Source organism: Synchiropus splendidus, chromosome 2, assembly GCF_027744825.2.
Source record: "Synchiropus splendidus isolate RoL2022-P1 chromosome 2, RoL_Sspl_1.0, whole genome shotgun sequence".
Taxonomy (NCBI): domain Eukaryota; kingdom Metazoa; phylum Chordata; class Actinopteri; order Syngnathiformes; family Callionymidae; genus Synchiropus; species Synchiropus splendidus.
The window spans coordinates 33,889,849-33,911,049 of NC_071335.1; the positions used below are offsets into that span (position 1 = coordinate 33,889,849).

Below are 21,201 nucleotides of genomic sequence, written 5' to 3' on the forward strand. Positions count from 1 at the left end.
TTCTCCATCACTGTTAATGTACATAACTGTTACTGTCCTTTGATATATATATATATATGTATAGACAAGATTAGCTAGAAATGAAGTGGGCGGCGCTTCGGGACAACACGGCTGCCCACAAACACAGGATTAATACTGTGCGAACAAAATAGTAGTAACAGATGACAACCCCGTCAGATGACCCATTTCAGCCCACACATCTATCTGGACCCGCCTAGCAAACGTGAGGGTGAAGAGGTAACATCCCGTCGGGGAGAAGCAGCGCCACTCTGGAGTCTCTCCGATGACTGAGCTCATGCTATGATCTCTGAGTCCACTCAAGGAAAACCATAAATATTTTGTTTTTTTATTCGTGACACTCTATTCTTGCCAACCGTCAAATAAAAGAACTGAAAACGAGAGACAGCTTTGTCTTCTGGCTCAGAACATTTTCCCGTCACATGATGGACTTGACATCCACTACTTCAAGTTCCTTCCAGACACTTCGCCATATAACACTGACAAGATGATCCTGATCCAATTCATCTTTCAGTTTAAGGTTGAGAGAATGGACAGGAAGACAGGAGCAATAGATCTACGCACTGGACGCATCTCTACCAAAGTTCTGTCCTGTGAACCACCTCCATAAATATCAATACACTTCGACCCATTGATCAAAACACGGCGAGACATCAGAACTTCAGTGACCTGATGTGGACACAGCAGAAATCAACCCTGGAGGTCAAGAGTTCAGAACACACATGAACCTTGGAATAAAGTGCAACAACAAAACCAAACTGTTTATGGCACATGCTGTTGGATTCAGAAAGACAGATGCCCTTCTTCGACATCTTCAAGCCTTCTGCAGTTTGTCCTCAAGCTTCTGTGACACAAGTGAGGAAATAGACCGATGGAATGACTTGAAAAAAGGGGAAACCAACCCACTACTCATCCATACTTCAATAACCTGCATCTTCCACACGTCAGATACTCAACAGACTTCAAACCTCTTCAGGTCTTCATCGCTCGCTCACCTTGCTATCACGATAATTTTCAGGCTGTTTTTATTTTTTAAAAACAAGAAGGCAGGCGTGTCGTTGAAGCCCATCACATTTTGATGCAAGACAACTTGACTCATAGCAGTTAGCTGTGATGAATCATGTGCTGCTGCTCAGGTCTGTGCTACATGAAGCCACTAAAATCTCTTGCAAACACACGTCCTTCATATTCCCTGGTCGCACCGCTGCTCCTGTTTATTGCATTGATGCAGCCTAACTTTTGCTTTCATTTTAAAACAACTCTTAAGTGATATCATGATCGCAGATCGTGTACTTGAAAAGAAAGAAGAGGCAAACTTTCGCCTCATGTCTTGATAAAAGACAATAAAATGGCCATTAAAATGACTAAAACAGTCAAGTGACCTCTTGTTTTGGACATTCTTCGATCAGAAAATTTAAGACGTGCACTTAATACCTGTATTAAGATTGCTGTATTAATAGTTTGATTCCTTCAACGACGGCCCTTTCATTGAACTTTTGTACGTGTAAACCAACTCTCTCTTGTAAAGGAAGTTCCTTCTGGATGATAGTGACAAACAAAATTCGTGCCCCACGTCAAGCCGACACTCTCACTGAAGAGCAGCTCCATAGATATGGTGACTATTTACAGTTATTGTAGCCTCATATCTGCCTGCGAAGCCACAGAAAGAAAAAGAGTAGCAGCACAGTTTCCTCGACTCAGCGGCGAGGAGGCTCTTGGCACATGGGAAAGTGGAAACCAAAGTTTGGCCTCTGTTAATACGTCTACACTCATGTGTAGCTTCACATCGATGTATAAAAAAATAAACCAAGTCTGGAAATAAATAACAACGTATAAATTATTCTAAAATACACAAACAAAAAAAAAAAGATTTGGCAAGTGTTGTTTCTTTCTGCAGTGAAATGTTTGACCACACTATCAAGCACCATGTTATAACTTCCGCATGTACGCACTGAGGAGTGCGGGCCTCCCGACCCCAGGCCATGACCCTTGAACTGAAGGCAGTGAAGATGGATATGTCTTTTTATCATGAGAATGGTTGGGGCGGACTATAAAAGGGAAGCTGTCAGCAATGTTCCATGTCAAAGGGCGAAAGTTTGTCTCCTCGAAGCCACAGGTTCTGGTTCAGTTAGTGTTTTGGATGTCGATCTGTGGATGGCATGAGTTGCTGTGATCAAGTCTGATATGTGCCACAGTGTCTGTTCAATTTACAGTAAGAGGTCGCTCTCAGTTGTCCTCAGCACAGACCATGTTGCCGTACAGCTGCTGGGGGTCCGAGTGGTTCAGCACTTGCTCTTCCACCTCGCTGTCCGTGCTCCCCTCGCTGTCCAGCCGGGCCGGAGGGTGGCAGGTGCTGGAGAGGCCGGGGTACAGAGCGTTGGTTGGCAAGGGGCTGTGCAGCAGGTCCTCATCGGAGCTCAGGTAGTCCACGTCTGCAGAGGCGGGGCTCGCCAGACACAGGTCCGAGTAGTTGGTGGTGTCGCCTGCGCTGCCGAGTCTGGAGCCTGGAGTCGCCTTCTGCCCTCGCAGCTGCCGGATCTGAGCACAGACAGGCTACTTCAGCACAAGAGAGCAGCTCACAGAGAATCAACGTGAAACCTCAGGAAGATGTAAGATGATTTCTGGTTTGAACTCATCGAGTTGTGGACACATTACACTTCCATTAGATTAGATTAACCCTTCTTCTTCTGACACAGTCCAAACAGATCACGTCTGAAGCTTTCACTTCATTGACAGACGGGTGAAGTTTCACCGCTCCGATGCTGAAGTTTATCTTGGCGCAGCTGCTGTCTCCACACTGACTCATGATAAATCTGAGGTTGTCTCACCACCCAGCAGAGACAGAGGAGGCTGAGAGGGTGGGGTGGAGGGGGAAAGCGGTTAACCAATGGAAATGTTTTTTGACTGATATTGGCTCTTAAATGTCGAAAAAGTCACAATAATTGACTGAGTCGATGAAAACTCCATCACTGTCATGCTCATCGCTGACTGCTGTGGTGACGTCCTGCTCTGACTAAGCAGCACTGACATTATGAAAGAACTGTGATTTGAAAAAAGTATTTTCCTCCTACTCCATATCCTGCACGCACACAAGTTTCAGTCATGTTTTCAACGCAAACCTCGGCTGTGACTAGAAAGGTGGGAAGAGAACAAGAAAAGCGAAAGAAGGGCAATCACATTCACTCCTTCACTCAAGAATTGAGACCCCCAGCAGTCACGCAAACCTCGCCACCAGATGATCAAACATCTGCACCAAATACACGTCAAACTTTTTCAGTAAAAAAAACCCGCTTTCAAATCGTGTTAACCTCAGACCAGAGAATCTCAACCCTGTGCTGCTTTCCTCTCCTGTGGTTGGTTGCTTTGCTGGTGTGAACAAGAGCTCTGAGATTTTTTTTTTCACTGGTCGACAAAACGTTTGAGCTAACGGTCCTTCCTCAGACTTGTAAAAGAATCTTAGCTGATGACACTCAAGTTGGCACGAACATTTCAAGCCGACATTTAAGGCTAGTTAGAAATCTAAAACACACTGTCAAATTAATCTATTCACTGAAACTGAGCTGATCACTGTGTTTGGGAATAATTGACAAAAATCCTAAAAAATATTTGCCTAAATATATATAACATGTAAAAAAACAACCGTCACTCAGCACACTGAGCTCTAAGAGCAGGAACTGACATCATGCTGTTTCAGAACAGGTTTGCTTGGTGGCTAATGCTACAAACGGACAACGCGATCCTCAGTGAAAGTTCCTCAAATCACCCACAAACGACCAATGTCATAAACAGGAGTAAAGGATTGAAGTTTTAGGTCTAGTAAGAGAGGTCCACCATTATTTATTGTGACAGTATCATTGTCCACCCTACTGTACCGTATCCTGCGTCTGCACCGAGGTCTCCTCCTACTTGGACAAGGAGGGTGCCTCAGCAGAAGGTGTCTAGGAGGCATCCAAAAACTCTAAACTCCACAGGCTTCTCTGGTTGTGCAGGAGCAGCAGATCTCCTCTGAGTCTCTCCTAGATAACTCAGCGTCTCTATTCTGGCTACTTGGATCTGCACTCCCGTTCTTTCAGTCACAACCCAAAGACCATGGCAATAGATGAAAGCTCAAACTTATGCAGCTTTGCCTTTTGGCTCTTTGTTCACCCCACAGAGTCATAGTATAAATTGAGAATGTGACACGAATCCAGTCAAAGTTATCAGACCAAGACTATGAAATAGCAGTTCAGGGTAAACTCAAGCAAATTATTGCAGTAATATAACACTATTATGTAACACATTGATATTATTAATGAGACTCAGATCAAAGGCAAGCTACTGTCTTGAAAGTAATAGCACAGTGCTATGCACAATGAGACACGTTGAGAAACTTAAGAGTCATATGAGTTCACACGGGTGTGGGTTGCTCTGCTATAACTATTTCAAGTGTGCGACCTGAAACACGAGATGTCAGAAGCAGGGGAAGATCGGTGGTCTGTTTACAAGAAAGTCTTTGTGGTGCGAGTGAAGAGGCTGCGTGACACGATTCATGTGTGGTGATCAGAAAGGTTACGGTGAATGCAACATCACTGCATGTGAGCCTACGAACCACCACCTCACTCAGAACTGAAGCCACCAGCGGCTCTTGAGTTGAGGAGCTTTTAGAGTTCTAACTGTCAGAAAGCTTCAACGAAAACAACAAAGCCCCTCAACTGTAACCCCAGGGAAAAACCTCCATTTTATGTTTGAGTGTTGAATGTCCAACCTCGTTCTTCAGCTCCACTATTTGATCCCGCAGCCGACTGATGTACTGTCTGGAGTCGGAGTGGTTGAGCTGTCCCTGGATCAGCCCTTCCTCCTTCTGAAAAACACAACAGTCATCAATTGTTTGGGACCCCTCTCACGTTGTCAGATGCCACATGATCAGGTTGGGAACCTTCTTTACTCAGACGCTATACTTAATTTATACACTGCAACCCTTAAGGTCATTTTAGAAACACACCTGTATCTCCAGTTCAGCAATCTTCTGTCTGAGTTCTGCCATGGCGGCCATACTGTCTGCTTCTCTCAGTCGCACCGCCATGACTTCTTCTTTACTCTGTTGAGATCGAACACATGAGCTTGATGAAGTGATGCACAATAGCAGCTTGTTGTGAGTGAAGCAGCTTCTGGATATCGTCGTCTGTGAACTTTTATAAAGTGATAAAACCAAGATGCATTTAGAGTGCTGTGGACACGTAAACAATCACAACATGCCGCATTATTTACAAGACACAAAAACAGCTACCATGGCGACTGTAACGCCGCCCCGACCAATAATGTGTCCCTCCGCGGCTGCACCTCAACAGTGTTTTGAACAGACTAGCCAGCTATTCATCTCATTTCCTGTCTCCCTGTTGTTGGGTTGAATGACTTTTAGTGCGGTTTGTTTCAGTGCTTACTTTTGTTGTCGACCTGAGTTGACGAAGCCTCAATACAGTTAACAGCTTTACTCTCTTTACAGTATCTATTATGTAATGAAAAACAAAAAAACAATTTTACCAAAATATATTGTGTTTTAGGAGGGATAACAAACGTGTAAATTATAAAGCATTTAATATTTCATCCCCACTTGCTATGGAACAGTCAGCAGGTGCAGCTAAGATGCTCCCTCTAGCTCGGGGCTTTCCAAGTGTCTGATATAGTGCTGACTACTTATAGCTTATATTTCAATAAAGCAACATCATTTATGTTAGATCTCACTTTTGTTTTAAAAAAAGCAGGTCTGTCACAGTCTGAAAGTGCACTCCCTACCAATTTCTGTCAGCTGCCTCTCAATTCTGTGATATTTATTCCACTACGTGTTCCATTTGCATTTGCGCTTCATTTACCAGTTTTCAATGGCAAAAACTAGTTGAAAACTCTCTTAGAAAGGTCAGGCTAAAATAATGGATGGAGAATGGATGTGACCAAAACTATGAAAACAAAAATAACAGCTTGAGTCAAAGGCTGAGTTAAACTAAAATGAAAAGAGGGTGTCAAAAACAGCACTAGTTGCTGGCTCTTTCAGTTATAGCTCAAACAAAGACTGACGTCAAACCCGAGCAGGAGCGAAAGACACCATGTAAACATATTTACACGTATATTTCAGCTGTATTCTAACATTATATTTTGCCTCCAAACACACCTTGCAGTCAGACTCCGCTTGTTTCCGTTTCATCTCGCTCAGCTGAGCTTGAAGGGATTTGTTCTGATTAGCCAGCATCTGGAGGCGATCCTGGAGGGCGGAGCGCTCTTGCTCGTGACGACCGATCAGCTTGCTGTGGATCTGGTTCTAGAGTGAGACAGAAATGCATCACGATCAACAGTTGCTAGAGGTGCAAATAAACATCCACTGTCCGGCAGCTGACCCACTCTGACCTGACTCTCCAGCTGGAGGACCTTCAGGTTGACCTCGCGGAGCTCAGCCTGGGCCTGTGCCTCCCTCAGTCGCACTGCCATCAGCTTGTCCTGCAGCTCATTCATGGAGTTCTTCTTCGGAGATTCCTTCCAGTGACCTCCGCTGCCGCCACCACTGACACGGGCCGCTTGATGCTGCTGCACACAGTGGGATGGGAACATTACTATCAGAATAAAAGCAGATATGAAGGCCAAACAAAAATAATCACCTGCCAGCGCTGGTTGAGCTCAGTGACAGAGTCCTGCATCTCTCTAAATAAGCGCAGCGTCTCCAACTCTCTCAGCTTCATCTGCTTCACCTCCTCCTGCAGAGCCGCCATGTTGTTTTCATCAGGTAAACAGCTGCTCCTCTGCAAGACGAAAGGTAGGTAAATGACCACAGCTGAAGCTGGACATACAACATATGTGCCCACCTGATATCTAACCAGGAGATTAACATTAATTTTACATTTTGATCATTTCATCTTTTGTCACAAGGCTGAGGGTGGGCTTAGGCTCATAGACAACAAGACAAGTCTCATTTAACTCACACCGAGTCTGGTCAATTCTCCAGTCTTGGTCTCGTAAATCAATTTTATTCATGAAAAACAGCTGAATGTATGCCAGCACAAGAAATGTTATGAAAGAGAGGCTAACTGAAGGGAAGCAACAAATAAAGGTGGGATACCATGGCACAAATACATAGAAATATACCTTTCTGAAAAGCATCTGTGATGACAAACTGACCTTCTCCAGATCGAGGACCTTGTCCTGCATCTCCTTCAGGGCCCCCACAAGCTCGGCCTCGTGCAGCCTGGACTGCTCCAGCTGCGTCTGCAGGTTGTTTACAAACGGCTCTGTGTACTGAAACGACAGCAACCAGCACAAGCCAAATTACATTCAGGAAGGATCATTCATCACTGAAAACAATCACAGGTAACAAGTTTTTGGGGGATGTTGTCAATGAAAATTATCATGAAATATTGTCCTCGATTAAACTTTATCAAGTGAACAAAATGAAATGAGACAACGAATATGCTGGTCATGTGTCAACTACAACTTAAAATAAAACGCAATGTTGTACAAACATAAAAATACTGACAAAATGTTATTGACTGAAATGACGAGACATGAATGAATCTTAATTTTCACAGACACATGTCACTTGTCAAAGTCTTCCACTCATCTCACTTGTGGCATTATTTAAAACAACTTCAGAGACATTGAAAGGCACTATGGCTGCCGAAGACCCTCCCCCCTCACACGAGCAAGCATGTCTCAGCCGCAAATAATAAACATACACTGCGTTTTAAAGAGACAACAGAGCTGTCATATATCTCATTTCTCGTTTGTTTGTTGTTCTGTTTGCTAGGTGCGAGAGTTATGCTGTGTTAGTGTTCAATTTTGTTGTATACCTGGGTTGACCAAGCCTGAATAGAGATGACAGTTTGACTTATTTATAGTCTGTCTTTTAAAGTAGAGATCACAAGAATATACATCAGTTTCCCTGACAAAATATCCCGTTTTTTTCAGGATTCTTGCCTTTAAATTGTCTACTCTATTCTATTCTATTTTTCTGGTAGCTATTTGTATTTCAAGTTTCTATGTGTTTCATCTAAACTGCTAGGTACTCATACTGTATTTAAAATGTTAAATTGAATTTTATGAAAATGAGACCAAGCAACATTTTCATTTAGACAAAAATAGACTAAATTGGTTTTGGTTTGGTTGACCAAATCTAGATGAAAATAATCATGGATGCTAGTAGAACAGGACTGGACTGGAACATTTAGGTTTTTAAATAAAGTTAATAAAAACCTTAATGACAGCCTGATGGGATAGCAAGACTAAAAGTAAAATTATAATAGGCTGCCAAAAAAAACATCGGAAAAGGGAAACTGAATAGTTCCATCAAATGAAAGCGCTCGCAAAATACCGTCGAAAAACCGAAATAAACAGACCAATGCAGTAGTTAAGACGACGTGCGTGTTCGACAATGCTGGGGAGTTTTTACTGATGTCTGAAATGGCGCTGAACGACACAGATGCGTGACCATGCGAACCACAACTGCACATTGAGGTCATATTGAAATATAGCGTTTTTCAAAGGGAGCCACATACGTGAAAAACCCTGTACTTTACAGTGGTGTCACAACAAGACGATGAAGCTGCTAATAATGCACACTGACATGTCACACAAAAAAGCACAAACTATGGATGTAAATGAGGCAGAAAAAAACATCAATAGAGACGGTAATGTCAATCATTTCTTATCATTCACTGCATTTACTGCCCACCTTCTGTTGCTGCAGCTCTTTGATGGTGTCCTGTGCTTTCTCCAGGCTCTCGCTGGCAGTGTTGCACTGCTGCCTCACCACTGCCAGCTCGCGCTTGATCACGTAGTTCTCCTCTGCTTCTTGTGCTCTGGTCACCTGACCCTAAATTGACAACCATCGGATCACATTTCCATCTCTTTGCAATCGGGAAGCACAAGGGGACGGAAACATGACCATGCTTGGTGGCAACATTGTCACATGATAAGTAGTACTCAGAATATTATTCATAAACTAAGTGGGGTCAAATTACAACAGGAGAATCAATTAAGTTCAATTTCCTTTGGGTTTATTAAAGTAAATGACTGAGAAAATGTATATATTATAATCACTAATACTAAACAATGTAATACATCTATCTATCTATCTATCTATCTATCTATCTATCTATCTATCTACCTATCTATTTATCTATCTATCTGTATGGCTACACTAATATAATATAATATAATATAATATAATATAATATAATATAATATAATATAATATAAAAAGGGGAAAAAATCACATGCCGCATGCAGATGCTTTTAAAAATTATTATGGGTTGAAAGATACATGCATCAGCTGATTATGATCAAGATGGTAGTCAAAAAAGAAGAAAAACAGTAGGACGGAAAGGTCAGAAGGAAAAGTTCACAATACTATACCTGTATGAGTCTGTCTGCCAGAGCAGCGCTCTCCTACAGCGCCACCAAGAGGCGGAACAAGAGGATGAAAGAAAAAAGAATAGGATACAGAAAAGCAAGTGGTGAAACAAAGGGGGCAGAGAGAAATAGAGTAGTGGCGAGAGATGACAATTTCAGATTTGAAGAGCAGAACAGCTGCAGTTAGACATTAAGAAGACAGTTTTAACAGTTTTAAGAAGACTGAAAATCACAGCCAATTTAGGTAGAACAAATCTCATTGTTCAAGAAATAAAGGTTACTAAGAGAGAAGACTTGATTTGGAACATCTTGGAACATTTGAAAATGAGAGAAGTACAAAGACAGAGGGATATTATTATTATTATTATTATTATTTCCTAATTTATTTTTTCGTCATATGCATGACAGAAGCATGAGGACAACAATGCAGAAAAGGAAAGAAATAGTACTCCTCATGTGCAGCAAGATCACTGGTAATTTTATATATTATTCATTTCACAAATCATTTTAAATGTCAAGGATTTTTGTGACGATGTGAAGCATAAAACCACAGAATGAAAACATACGTAGCGGGAAGGGATACTAACTCTAATAAAAAGGTCTCACAACAGTAACAGTGTTGCGTCTGAGGCGGTTTGTCAAACATTGCGACCCTCTATCAGGTTTGAGGAAGTATGAAGGTGGTCATGATTAGTAGGATAAATGACGAACCTTCTCTAACGTCTCAATCCTCTGTTTCAGCAGCCTGTTTTCTGTACGTAACCTCTGCAACACAAGCAACATTGCATTACTTTTTATCACTTTAAGAAGATGATTTCATTCAACAACCAACCTTTATCTCGATTTGCTCTTCCATTTCTTTGTTCTTGATTGTAGTGTATTCCTTCTCCAGCCTGCCAATAACAAAAGTGCATAGCATTATAAATCAATAACTCCCACACAGGGCTCATGCCAAGTTTGAGCCTCACTTTTTCATCCTCTTGGGGTTGTATTTGACCTGATAGGCTCTGAGGATCAGCTTGTCTGGGCAGCTGTCAAACTGGTGGGGAATCACCTTCTGGAAATGCTGGAGGGGACATGTCGGATTAAATTCAATAAAAGCATTGTAGCCAGTGACATTAAAAAAATGTGAGGATTAAGGAAAGTCCAGCTGCTACCAAGATATCCTGTGCATCACACTGCTTACGTAATTACACTTGAGGATGTTACAGTCCCAAAATATCATTTATCAACGTGACAGTGAGTGTTCTAGATGGCACATTGGTAATAGGATGGATCTTCTTTTAAATCCAAGACAGCCACATGCAGCCAATGAGCATCAACGTCAACAGGAGAAAGAGCTACTTGATTGTAAGGGCAAATGTCCTGACAGCTATTACTATAGGATAAGAAATGTCTTCATGACAGTGACACAATAAAAAACAGTTCATTTTACAAGGAGTCAACAAGAGCTCTCAAAACAGTACAGTGAGTGCAAGATCATGCAGATCATTTTCAAGCTGGAAAATGTGCATTTCTTTTACCTGCGACATGCCCTCCATGTCCAGCTGAATGAGGTCCGTCTGGTTGTACTGCAGGATGGCCAGGCCCACACGGAAGATAATCTCTAAGCCCTGCGGAAAGACCTTTTGATTTCTAGTTTTGGCAAATTACATTAAACAGGAAACAACGTGACAAACAGGCTCACCTCATACATAAATATGTCAAAGATGCGTGTTGCAACGGGCAGCGGGAGGAAGGTGAGGAAGAGCGTGAGGAACCACGAGGAGGCGTACATGGACGTATGGAAACTTTGAGACCGGAAATGGACATTGAGTTCAGGGAGTTGCTCCTACACAAAGATGGCAGTCACATTAATCCCCTGTACAGGCGGCGGCATAACAACATCATGACTCGTGGTCATTTTACCTGAAGCAGATATTCAAACTGATAGATGCAGAGACCCAGTTCTGCCATGCTGGGTTTAAAGAGCTCCCTCAGACGGTACTCCTGCATCAGCCGGACAAACACGCAGAACGCCTCTTCTTCAGGCATCTGGGAGAGGTTGGCTCATTTTTGATACGGAAACAAACCCCCAAAGTGTGACTGCAGATAATTTAATGGAACAACTACCTGCATGAGGAGAAGCCCAACGATAAATGCACTCCCTTGGCAGTAGCCCACTTCTCGATCCACCAAGGAATAAGCCTTAGACAGACAAAAAAATGAGATTTAAGGAGTTAATTACAACAAAAAAAACATGTTAAAATATTTAAGAATTAAATTAAATTAAATTAAATATAACAGTTTGCTCTCCAGACAACACAGAACCTTTGTAAGTGCAGGACTTCCTGATCGTTGCAGCTGGGAAACATAAACAACAACAAACATGGAGGAATCAGCTGTGAATACGCTTCTTGGACTTATGGGGGGTGTAATGGCAGGCAGTTTACAGTGTTTTTTTTGTTTTGTAGTTTCATTGTTCATTCAGTTGTGCACTTCTTACTTTATGTCACGACATTTTGGTCATGCTTTCGCTTTTCCTGAGACTCTTGCGCATATGTGACTGCTCGCGCGGAGATACTCAACACACGTTGTTCTTGATGTACAGAGAGAGATGTATGTTCTGAATGTTGATCAATCACTTGTTTGTATCACGATTTTGAACTGACAAGCGAAGGAGTGCAGCCACGCCAACTGTTTTATTTAGTGCTCATAGAAGGCGAAACAAGGTACGATTGTTCGAACACATGTGCGTATAGTATGTAGATTGGATGAATGCATCGTGTAATATGTATGTGCTTTTCGGTTTATTATTCTGTAGTTTTCACAGTGCAAACAGACAATAAAAGCAGTATTGAAACTGGACGTCTGTCGAAATTATTCCAAGAGGCCGCTTCAGGGGGCAAGTTTCATTTTAAGACAAATATTTTCAAGACATTAAAAGAGCTTAGAGTTTAAATAAGGTGATATAAAAACTTGAATAAATCAAGTCACCATCGTGATTCATTGTCAAAGTGATGCAAAATAAACAATATTTTGTTGTTTAAATGTATGTATGGGTCCATTATTTGATTCACTAATATACCAAATTCATTCTAATTGAAAAATGTGGCTTCTTCTGGCAAATATTCTTCCACCATTAAACAGCGATGAATAGAGATAAATTAATCACAAATTCTCTAATGAACTAGATTATTTTTTTATCGAATCTCACCCGTAGTAATATAATATTTTCTCGGTTTGCTGCAAGTGTAACTACCACCTAAACACTATAGACAAACATCATCCTGGACTCACCTTCATGACATTAAAAAGCACTTCCTGTCCGAGGCTGTCCTGTCCTTTGAAGAACTCGTGCTCGGGGTAGGTGCGTGCGATGTCTCGGCGGATGAGTTTCTCGCACGGTGACGACATCTTCAGCAGCTCGGAGTACTGGTTCTTCACCGGCATGTCAGTAGCATTTCCCAGCAGCTGCCAGACGATGGCACGGAAGTGATGGGGGATACCTTTCCTGATCAACTCCTGTATAACAGTAGACAACAACGTTTACTCACTACAACTTCTTCCATGTTTCGTTTGCTCAATATCTGCTTTCAAACGGCTGGGAGGCTGGACTTGACTCCTAAGTGATCAATCAATGTGTGGATGAAGATAACACAGATCGGAATGTTGATTTGCAGCAGTTTAGTATTATGGGATGCGGTTATAAGCCGAATAATCTTAGGAGTAACTGCTGACAGTAGGAGGAAGTGACTTGGTTAAGCCACAGTGTATGGGTGGACATGAGTTCCACATCAAAGAGGAAGAGTTGAAAATCAATACAGGATGTGCCAAGAGTGCGTATGAGGATGTCAGTACTGTGGTGTAGGAAGAAGTGAAGGCCATTAACCTGCTGTTATTGATGTGAGACATGAATAATAGGATGAGCATGACAATGGCACACAGATTTTTAACACCATGAGGCAGGGAAATTGATCAAGTCAAGTCATTACCACATGAATAAAGGCAATCTATGCAGTCATCCAAGGTCTTTCAAATTGACCTGTTTTACACTATTTAATGTATTTATTGCGGTAACAGTGGAACAAGTTCTGTGCAAATAAGAACGTTCAAATCCATTTACAAAACACCCGGAGTGTACTGAAGCCGAGTGCAATTTGTGTTTGAGGGATAAATGGCTTACAAAACTGACACGTGGGTTTAAGGCGGAACAATGAGGCAGATTTTCTCATCTAACCTAGTTCCCTGGACTGTTAGACAGCATGACAACAAACCGAATTTCTTCACTATCATTGTCACGCACACACAAGGTACCAGTGTTAGCATTCATGAGATCCTAGCCTCCACGGTCATGCGTTTCATACCTTTAAAAGCTTGTCTTTCTTGCGTCTCCACTCCTCCCATTCATTGACAATGCGGCCCCAGAGGATCCAGGTATCCTCCTCAAGGTGTGACAGATTAGAGGAGGCCGAGGAGCTTGACACCAGCGAGGAACCGCTGTTTCGCCTGGACCCAGTCATCGAGCGCATGGACTTGGAGTCGGCCTCCAGCAACCTGGGACAGCATGATAGCGTGCAAATTCACCTTCAACTGGTGGACTTAAGCTTAAGGCGAAGTTGGTTTAACTCATTTTAATTATCATAATTCAGAATTACACACCAAAATGAAACAGTAAAAACCATCTCCATCATCAACATATCATTTTTGGCTCACTCAAGCATGCTGATGTTAGTCAGGGTTAACAGTACAGATTCTCCTTGAATGTAAAATGTTCAATCCACTAGCAAAACACAAATTATACCTGTTCTGCTCCTCCAGTTTGGCCAGTAGTTCCAACTCGTCTGGACTGAGGTTCTCCGAGTCGGCTGGTGAGACTGCCGGTGCTGACAGCACTGCATCATGGGAGGATGAGTCTGGACTCAGCACTGGGCTTCCTGTTGACAAAGGGTCTGGGTCCATGCCAGGTGAAGAGGGGCAGTCCAGCTGGGAAGGAGCCCCACCAGAACCCTCTCTTTCTGGGCTTCCGCTTGCCGTCGACATGGTAGTAGCAGTAGAGGGGGATTAAGATAATGGCGTGTGTCAGAAGGATGTCCAAATTGCGCAGATAGTCCTTCTCCTCAGCGCTGTCACCTGACCGTCCTTCTGGAGGGCCGCACAGCCAATCTGATCAGAGTTCTTCAAACCTGTTGTTGACATAGAATAGGGCAGTAACATTAACACTTAAACCGCAAATGAGTCATTGCTTGTAGTAACTCAGTGTTGTGGATTTAAGTGCCTTTATTTATCCCAAACTGCCACTGTGTGGACATAGAGGTTTCACCATCACTGGAGGAATCATTCAAGCAGATCAATGCGTATCAAGTGCAGTGTAGAAAAAAATACACTGTGTCCATTTTTATTAGGGTCATAGTGAAGGCGAGTAACATGACATCTAAAACTTCACTGACAACTCAGCACAATGGGACTTAAAGATGACAGCAAAGAAGTGATGTAGCCGGCTCTTTGTGGACACATATTCTGATGGGACAGATGCAATTCAAGTATGGAAAGATCAGCCTTTTTTGGCTCTAGAATCTGGCTACGAGGAGTTCTGGCTATTTGTGTGCATCTTGTCTGGAGCCTTTCACGTAATTTATTATGAGTAAATACATCCGCTTCAAACAAAAACAACATAAATGAATCACCACGTTTGTTACTGTAATACAAAATTTCATGTTGATAAGACTGAACAATCCTATACATGCATACTTTAGATGTATCTACAAGCTGGAATTAATTCCTAAAACAGGTAAAACAATCTACAAATAAGCCTGATTGTGTTTGGATGTTTCCGTGCAGTCATGCACATGATGCAACAAATGCAAAACAATGTCAAGAGAACACCAAACAGCCTGCAGTACAGCTGATGTCAGATAAAAATAGGAGCAAAACAACCATCTGATCAGGAAGGTCACGGCAAGAGATGAACACAAGGAGCGCATTCCGAGTAAGAGAAGAAAGAGGGGAATTTCAATTTCTGTCCATCTGCATCCAAATACCAACTCAGGATTATGAGCAGGGCTGGCACTGGACACACCCTTCTCACTCATCTGTCATGCTGTCACGACTGTAGTCAAATTCTAGTGGGATTATCTGCTTCGAATGCTAGGAAGTAGTAGCACTGAGTTTAAAAACACTGAGCCAACAAAGATGGAATATACAACACAATTGCATAGCAACTAGGTTGATAAGAAAGTGATCTTCAACAAGCTGGAAATGGCTCCAACATCATCCCAATTAATTGATCCTGAACTAAAAATTCAAGTTGAATTAATACTTAGTTTAGTTTGCTAAGGGGAAACAGATGAATGTTTTATAAAGACTTGAGTCAGGCACAGTATAGGATCACAGTATGGACGATAATAAAGCCGTGCCACTTAACTTTAAAAAGTCTGAGTCAACCTGGACAAGAGCAGACAGGGTGATAATACAAGATACTACAAAACAACAAAAATCTTGAATAAACGTGGCCTCTTGGAGAAAACTCGATAAACATTTTTGTCTTCTCTGAGTGATCCATTTTGACAGCTCTGCTCTCAGGCTCTTGATATCCAACAGCTACTTTGACATGTCTCAACTTTGACTGGCTGAATTGGTTGCTACCTGTCCAGTAGAGAAGTGTTGAGTATCTTGCAGATCCTAACAGTAGAACAGTAAAGGGAATGACGCCAATTTGGACTAAGACGTTCTATGAAATCCTTTTCTCCAATGACCTGGGTATTTACCACTCAAGATCATTGCAAGTTACATAAATCCAGGTTGAAGTAGGTTTGAGTCAATGTGAGACTGAAGCACATTTATTTCTCAACACCATTTTAAAAAAGGTGGATGGATTAGTAAAAGCATGGCTGTGTTAGAAGTCGTCGACAATCCAGGACTGAACACGTCTCAGGTGCAGAAGAACCGCAGTGAGGACAGTGCTCCTGCACTAAACCCCTGGCTCCTGATATGCATTGGTCATAGTCGTACTTAGACACACAAATGATGAATTTCACAAGCATATACGCTCCACACCCTCATGTGACCCACTTCTGTCTACCGCAGCTTAAATCACTGTGTATACTCATCATACTGTGACACATCCGCGGAGAGTTCCTGGGAAAACATTGCATGTAGAGACAGAAGGAAACTCATTTACCTTTCCTCCACACACAAACAAGCTCCCAGCAGTCTTCTAAGATCACTTCTCATCATTTGCTTTTCGATAGGTCTCAAACAGAATCCACTGCTCAGGAGAAAAACAAATCTAATCAGAGGCAACAAAAGCCACTGCTGATGATCGCGTTGCAAGCAAGAATGCAATGATCAACACTCAGCGCTGCGGAAATCTAAAAGCAGTCATGTATAGATAACCTGTACGGACGGCATTAACATACAATGCTGCATTTCAAATCACAAAGTGGATCCTGGCTATTGTCTAAGTATAGCTGTGACCCTGCCTAACCAGATCTGTTGACCAGATTAGACGCCCTGATTTCTGACTTTCACACCTCAAAATCTTGCCACACTTATTGAGTTATTTAGAGTTGCGCTGCCTTACTTACAACGCTCCCGTGTCAGAGTTAAGCACCGCAGGAGGATTAGGACATGTTGAGTCTTCTCAAATTATGAAAGAATAGCATCGCATGTTTGATATTGTGCAAGTGTCACCATGCAAGCATGACTATCACCCCAATGTTCTCAGTAAACAAGCTCACATTAAACTGTGCATTGATCAGTGTTGCTCTCACGAACACATCACATTTGGTGACCCCTTGGTAAATTCCCCCGGTTATTCCCTCAGAGTTCAGGTCACTGACACCGGGATATTCTACCCTGAAGCGCCATCAACGCTGCCCTGTCTAATAGAATCCATGTGACAATGGCCACTAGAACTACAAAGTAATGAGTCGTTTACCTCATGACTCACGGCTCTACCTTAGGGCTGATGCTATGTTTTGACCATGGATCTGCTCCATTAGCTTAATCCAGTATGTCTGCACGGACGCCTGTGTATTGACAAGTCAAAACACATGCACAAAAGGGCAATGGGGCGTTCAACAATTGGAATCAATTTGCGCATGATGACTTTCAACTTTTACTCTCACGGTGGGTAATTGTGTGCAGTTGATCTGTAGATCATACTTTCATATTTGCTGCAATTATGACTACCTGTTAGTTGCCTGTTCATATCCATATAGTTTATTATCTTTTACTACATGACATTTAATATTATAAAGGACGATAGGAATTATTTGCTGTTGCAGTTACGAAATGGCGATGGGTGGATCAACTAATTTCACAACTACATCTACCAGTTGATGTAGCCTTATGGCTTCTTTATGGCAAAGTGTGGCACATAAATACTCTCACGTCCAGTCATATTCCAGGACAGCTTTGTTACATTTATTTTCAGACAGTGGAGTCCAGCCAAAGATTCATCAAGGAGTCTGTGAACGTTCAACGCATCATAAAAAGGCAAGCAGAATGAGATTTCCATATTGGAAGAATACACAAAGGCATATCCTGTTCTTTAACTGAAACCATTATGGTCCTTTGTTATGTGTACAACATATTAAGTTGGACTGCCTTTGTTCTTTCCACAAAAGGGAAGATTGATCTGAGGAGTTTTACCGAAGAAGGTTTGCATCTCATGTCCCAAAGCATCTGGTACCAGTTCCATCGATTTAGAGAGGAAAAAAAAAAGTTAAATTACATTTCAAAGCACAAAAGCGTCATACTAAGAAGTAGTCACTTTCAAAATCCAAACATTTTACTTTTACACACCAATAGGAATAACAGCATTATGAGGCTGAACAGTAGTGAGGCCTGCCATGCTGTATGAGACAGTAGCTCTGAGACAGAAGAGTCAGAGTTGAAGATGCTCCCGTTTTCATTGGGAGTGACTCAGAATGACAAGATTAGCAACCAGTATATCAGAGGGACAGCTCATGCAGAAAGGCTTGGAGTCAAAGTTCACTGGGACAGACTCAGCTGGTTTGTTGATGGGCCCTGTTGACAAGTGTCAGGGTGGTGGAATGATTTGTCTGGCAACAATCCTGCTTGATATACTGACCTGAAACATAATCCAGGCATGTTTCAGGCACTTGAAATTATATTGTCATTTCTACTTCGCATCAGAACGCAATTTCTGTTCTTCACCAAATGTTGTTTTCATGCAACTGACAAAGTCCATGTTGAGTTCAATGAATCAAATCTATTTTGAAGACTATTATTTACGATGTTGATAGTAACATTTCAATGGTGGTCACTACATATATCATGATGAGCAAAATGACTACATCACATAATAACAATCATAATCGCAATCCAAAATAAATACTGAATTAATCTGTCTTTATCAATGTAATATTTTAACAACAAATAAATTGCAAATTTACCTTTTTCTTTATGCTCTATGCCACTTCTTCAGCATAATGACCCTATGATCATGAACCAAAGCCCGTTACACAGTGAAATTGTACAGGAACATTGAATATTGAAAGCACAGTTCAGTTATTTGCAATGATTAACACAGTCTTATAGCTACATAGAAAACACATGAAATAACACCCATACAAATTAAGTATCTCATCTCACATTGAGGTCACGTTGCATCTATTTCAGTATGGACACAGATATATTTCCTTTGTCACGCTGTGATCATGTGGCTCTTGCTGATAAAGATAAAGAAAAAATACCGGCAGGCCAAAAAGACAATGGTAATGAGTGACTGGAAAACAACTCTCATACCTAATTTGACATCCCATCTAGCTATACTGGCCATTTTTTAATCACAATACCAAAATGTCAGTGTGTTAAAGAGTCATCAGAAAACAAAAACAAGGTAAACAGTAAGGAATTAGATTCTCCATTTTCCATGGTACATGGACTTTCACGATAGGGGTTGAGGCATTTTCAAGCAGAATACAAGGATGAATATCGCCCTTAAAAAAAGACTGTTTCATGTATTAAATATTAAAAAATATGATTGTCGTGGCACTAGAGATCAGGTTTCCCACAGAGCTGCTCGCCAGCCCTCAAACAGGGGGACACAACTCCTATTTGCTTGCTCCATCCAGGGACAGACAACAAAAGTGCACAGTACTTTATGCAACTATATTTCTGGTCAGAATTTCTGTATTTCATTTCAGCCGGTTGACAGTGATAATCAGTCACAAGCAATATACAGTTAACGTCTGACGCTGGCCATTTTGTTTTGGATTCAGTGCCACACCACAAACAGCCCATGGTCTGGATTCCCTTCTTACTGGCTATTTATTTTTGTGCTTTACTTCACTGTTGATGTAATAAAGGTTCTAATACATGTAATATGAGCTACATTGATGCATCTGTTTAAAGGTTTCACACACTTCTTCAGCTCTAACTTTAAGGCACAGGCCGATCAAGATATCTAGACAAGAAATGCAATTTAAAATATCCAGATACAATTGCAAGACTGATATAATGAAGTGACCGGACAGCATTTCAGTAAGATAGCATCAGTAGACTGGCTATTTCATGAGGACGAGAGCTAGTCAACGCTTTGTTCTGTGAACATGTGAATGAGCCTATTATCCTTAGGGTCCTCGCACAGAGCAGCTCGATCTCCTGGTCCAGTGCTGCTGGAGGAAGAGGAGGAGGAAGAGGAGGAGGGTGAGGAGACGGAGAAACAACAGGCCTCTGGATGTACATCTGTAGCCAAAATGACACATCATCCCCTGTTTCACAGCGGCTTTCCTCAGCTCTGCGGTTGTGTAACGACACTCGAGGCATCAAAACAACATCGATGACAAGGCTCGTTATCACGTGAGGGGTCTTTTTTAACACTCAGATAAACAGCAGCTGTTGACAGGGGGCGCCCAGAATGTAGTTTAAATGAATTATAAACCGGACATGATAACGTTTCGGTCACATCAAGCCTTACCGTGTGTGCGCCTCCATCGTCGGTGCGCTGCGTTTCCCCGTAGTTCCCACGCCACAGCGTCCTGAAGCGATGCTACGGTGTCGGCTAATTGAAATCTTAATAGGCCACCGAGGACTCACACGGACACACGGTCCAGCGCAGTGCCATCCTCCTACCGCAGAGCAGCGAGCAGCGGCGGAACCTCATCACCCAACCAAGAGCAGCGCGCGAGCCCCGTTTAAGGGCGCTGGCTTCATTAAAAACCGGCCGGGTTACGTCTCTCGGAGAGCGACGCAGCAGCCGTCGGTTCCACGGAGATAAGCGGCGGCATCAACCGCGAGGAGTCACCGGGAATGGCTGTCCTTCTCGAGCTCCAGACGAGCACGAGGAGTGACGAACCAATCACGTGGCGGATGGGAGGTGATGGACAGCGTGTGAGCCAATCAGAGGTAGGATACCGCGACTCCCGTCAGAAGAACAGCGGAGGCAGCAAATCAGCGCAAAGGTTTATTCCGGTGGAGGGCGGTTACCGCAGGTGAGGAGCTTTGCTGGTCAGAACGGAAGATAAAGCGGAATTTCATGAGGAAATCTGACGCTATTACTGACTTATCAATTCAGAGCTTGTAGCATGGCTTGTCATGATCAACTATTTAGCAAAGTGTTGCATGGGGGAGAATAATGCCATTGGAGTGGATACGTAATTAACATGTAATAGAATTTACGTGGATATTTACGTAGCGCTGCAACACCAACAGCAATAATATAATCATCAGAATTCTGTCCATCCACCTGTCTATGAATTAATTCATATTTTCAAGAATACGCCAAGGTCGAAGAATGCACCACGCGATATACATTATATCAACATTTAATAATAAAAAAAAAAACATTTGGAAAGCTAAATA

General features: G+C 42.2%; 1 protein-coding gene and 1 long non-coding RNA gene across 5 annotated transcripts; one reads left to right on the plus strand and one right to left on the minus strand.

Annotated features, from left to right (window-relative positions):
- LOC128753905 (EVI5-like protein) lies at nucleotides 1–20,664 on the minus strand. 4 transcript variants are annotated; one of them, XM_053856087.1, is made up of 21 exons: nucleotides 20,318–20,664; nucleotides 18,792–18,833; nucleotides 14,174–14,555; nucleotides 13,737–13,926; nucleotides 12,670–12,894; nucleotides 11,503–11,577; nucleotides 11,299–11,424; nucleotides 11,078–11,221; nucleotides 10,914–11,003; nucleotides 10,359–10,456; nucleotides 10,223–10,283; nucleotides 10,102–10,155; nucleotides 9,394–9,426; nucleotides 8,711–8,851; nucleotides 7,162–7,278; nucleotides 6,645–6,785; nucleotides 6,397–6,573; nucleotides 6,164–6,310; nucleotides 5,000–5,095; nucleotides 4,763–4,858; nucleotides 3–2,556 (listed from the first exon to the last, which is right to left on the minus strand). In XM_053856087.1, the coding sequence occupies exons 3-21, from the start codon at nucleotides 14,410–14,412 to the stop codon at nucleotides 2,245–2,247; spliced, it is 2,562 nt and encodes an 853-aa protein (XP_053712062.1). In that variant the 5' UTR covers nucleotides 14,413–14,555; nucleotides 18,792–18,833; nucleotides 20,318–20,664; the 3' UTR covers nucleotides 3–2,244. The 4 variants fall into 4 exon arrangements, with proteins under 4 accessions (XP_053712064.1, XP_053712065.1, XP_053712062.1 ...); XM_053856089.1 differs by lacking the exon at nucleotides 18,792–18,833 and having other exon boundaries at nucleotides 1–2,556; nucleotides 6,397–6,570; XM_053856086.1 differs by lacking the exon at nucleotides 18,792–18,833.
- On the plus strand, nucleotides 19,790–21,119 carry LOC128753908 (uncharacterized). The gene is made up of 3 exons (XR_008413886.1): nucleotides 19,790–19,881; nucleotides 19,975–20,046; nucleotides 20,123–21,119. It is a non-coding gene; the product is annotated as an uncharacterized LOC128753908 (long non-coding RNA).
- The last annotated feature ends 82 nt before the right edge of the window (nucleotides 21,120–21,201 follow it).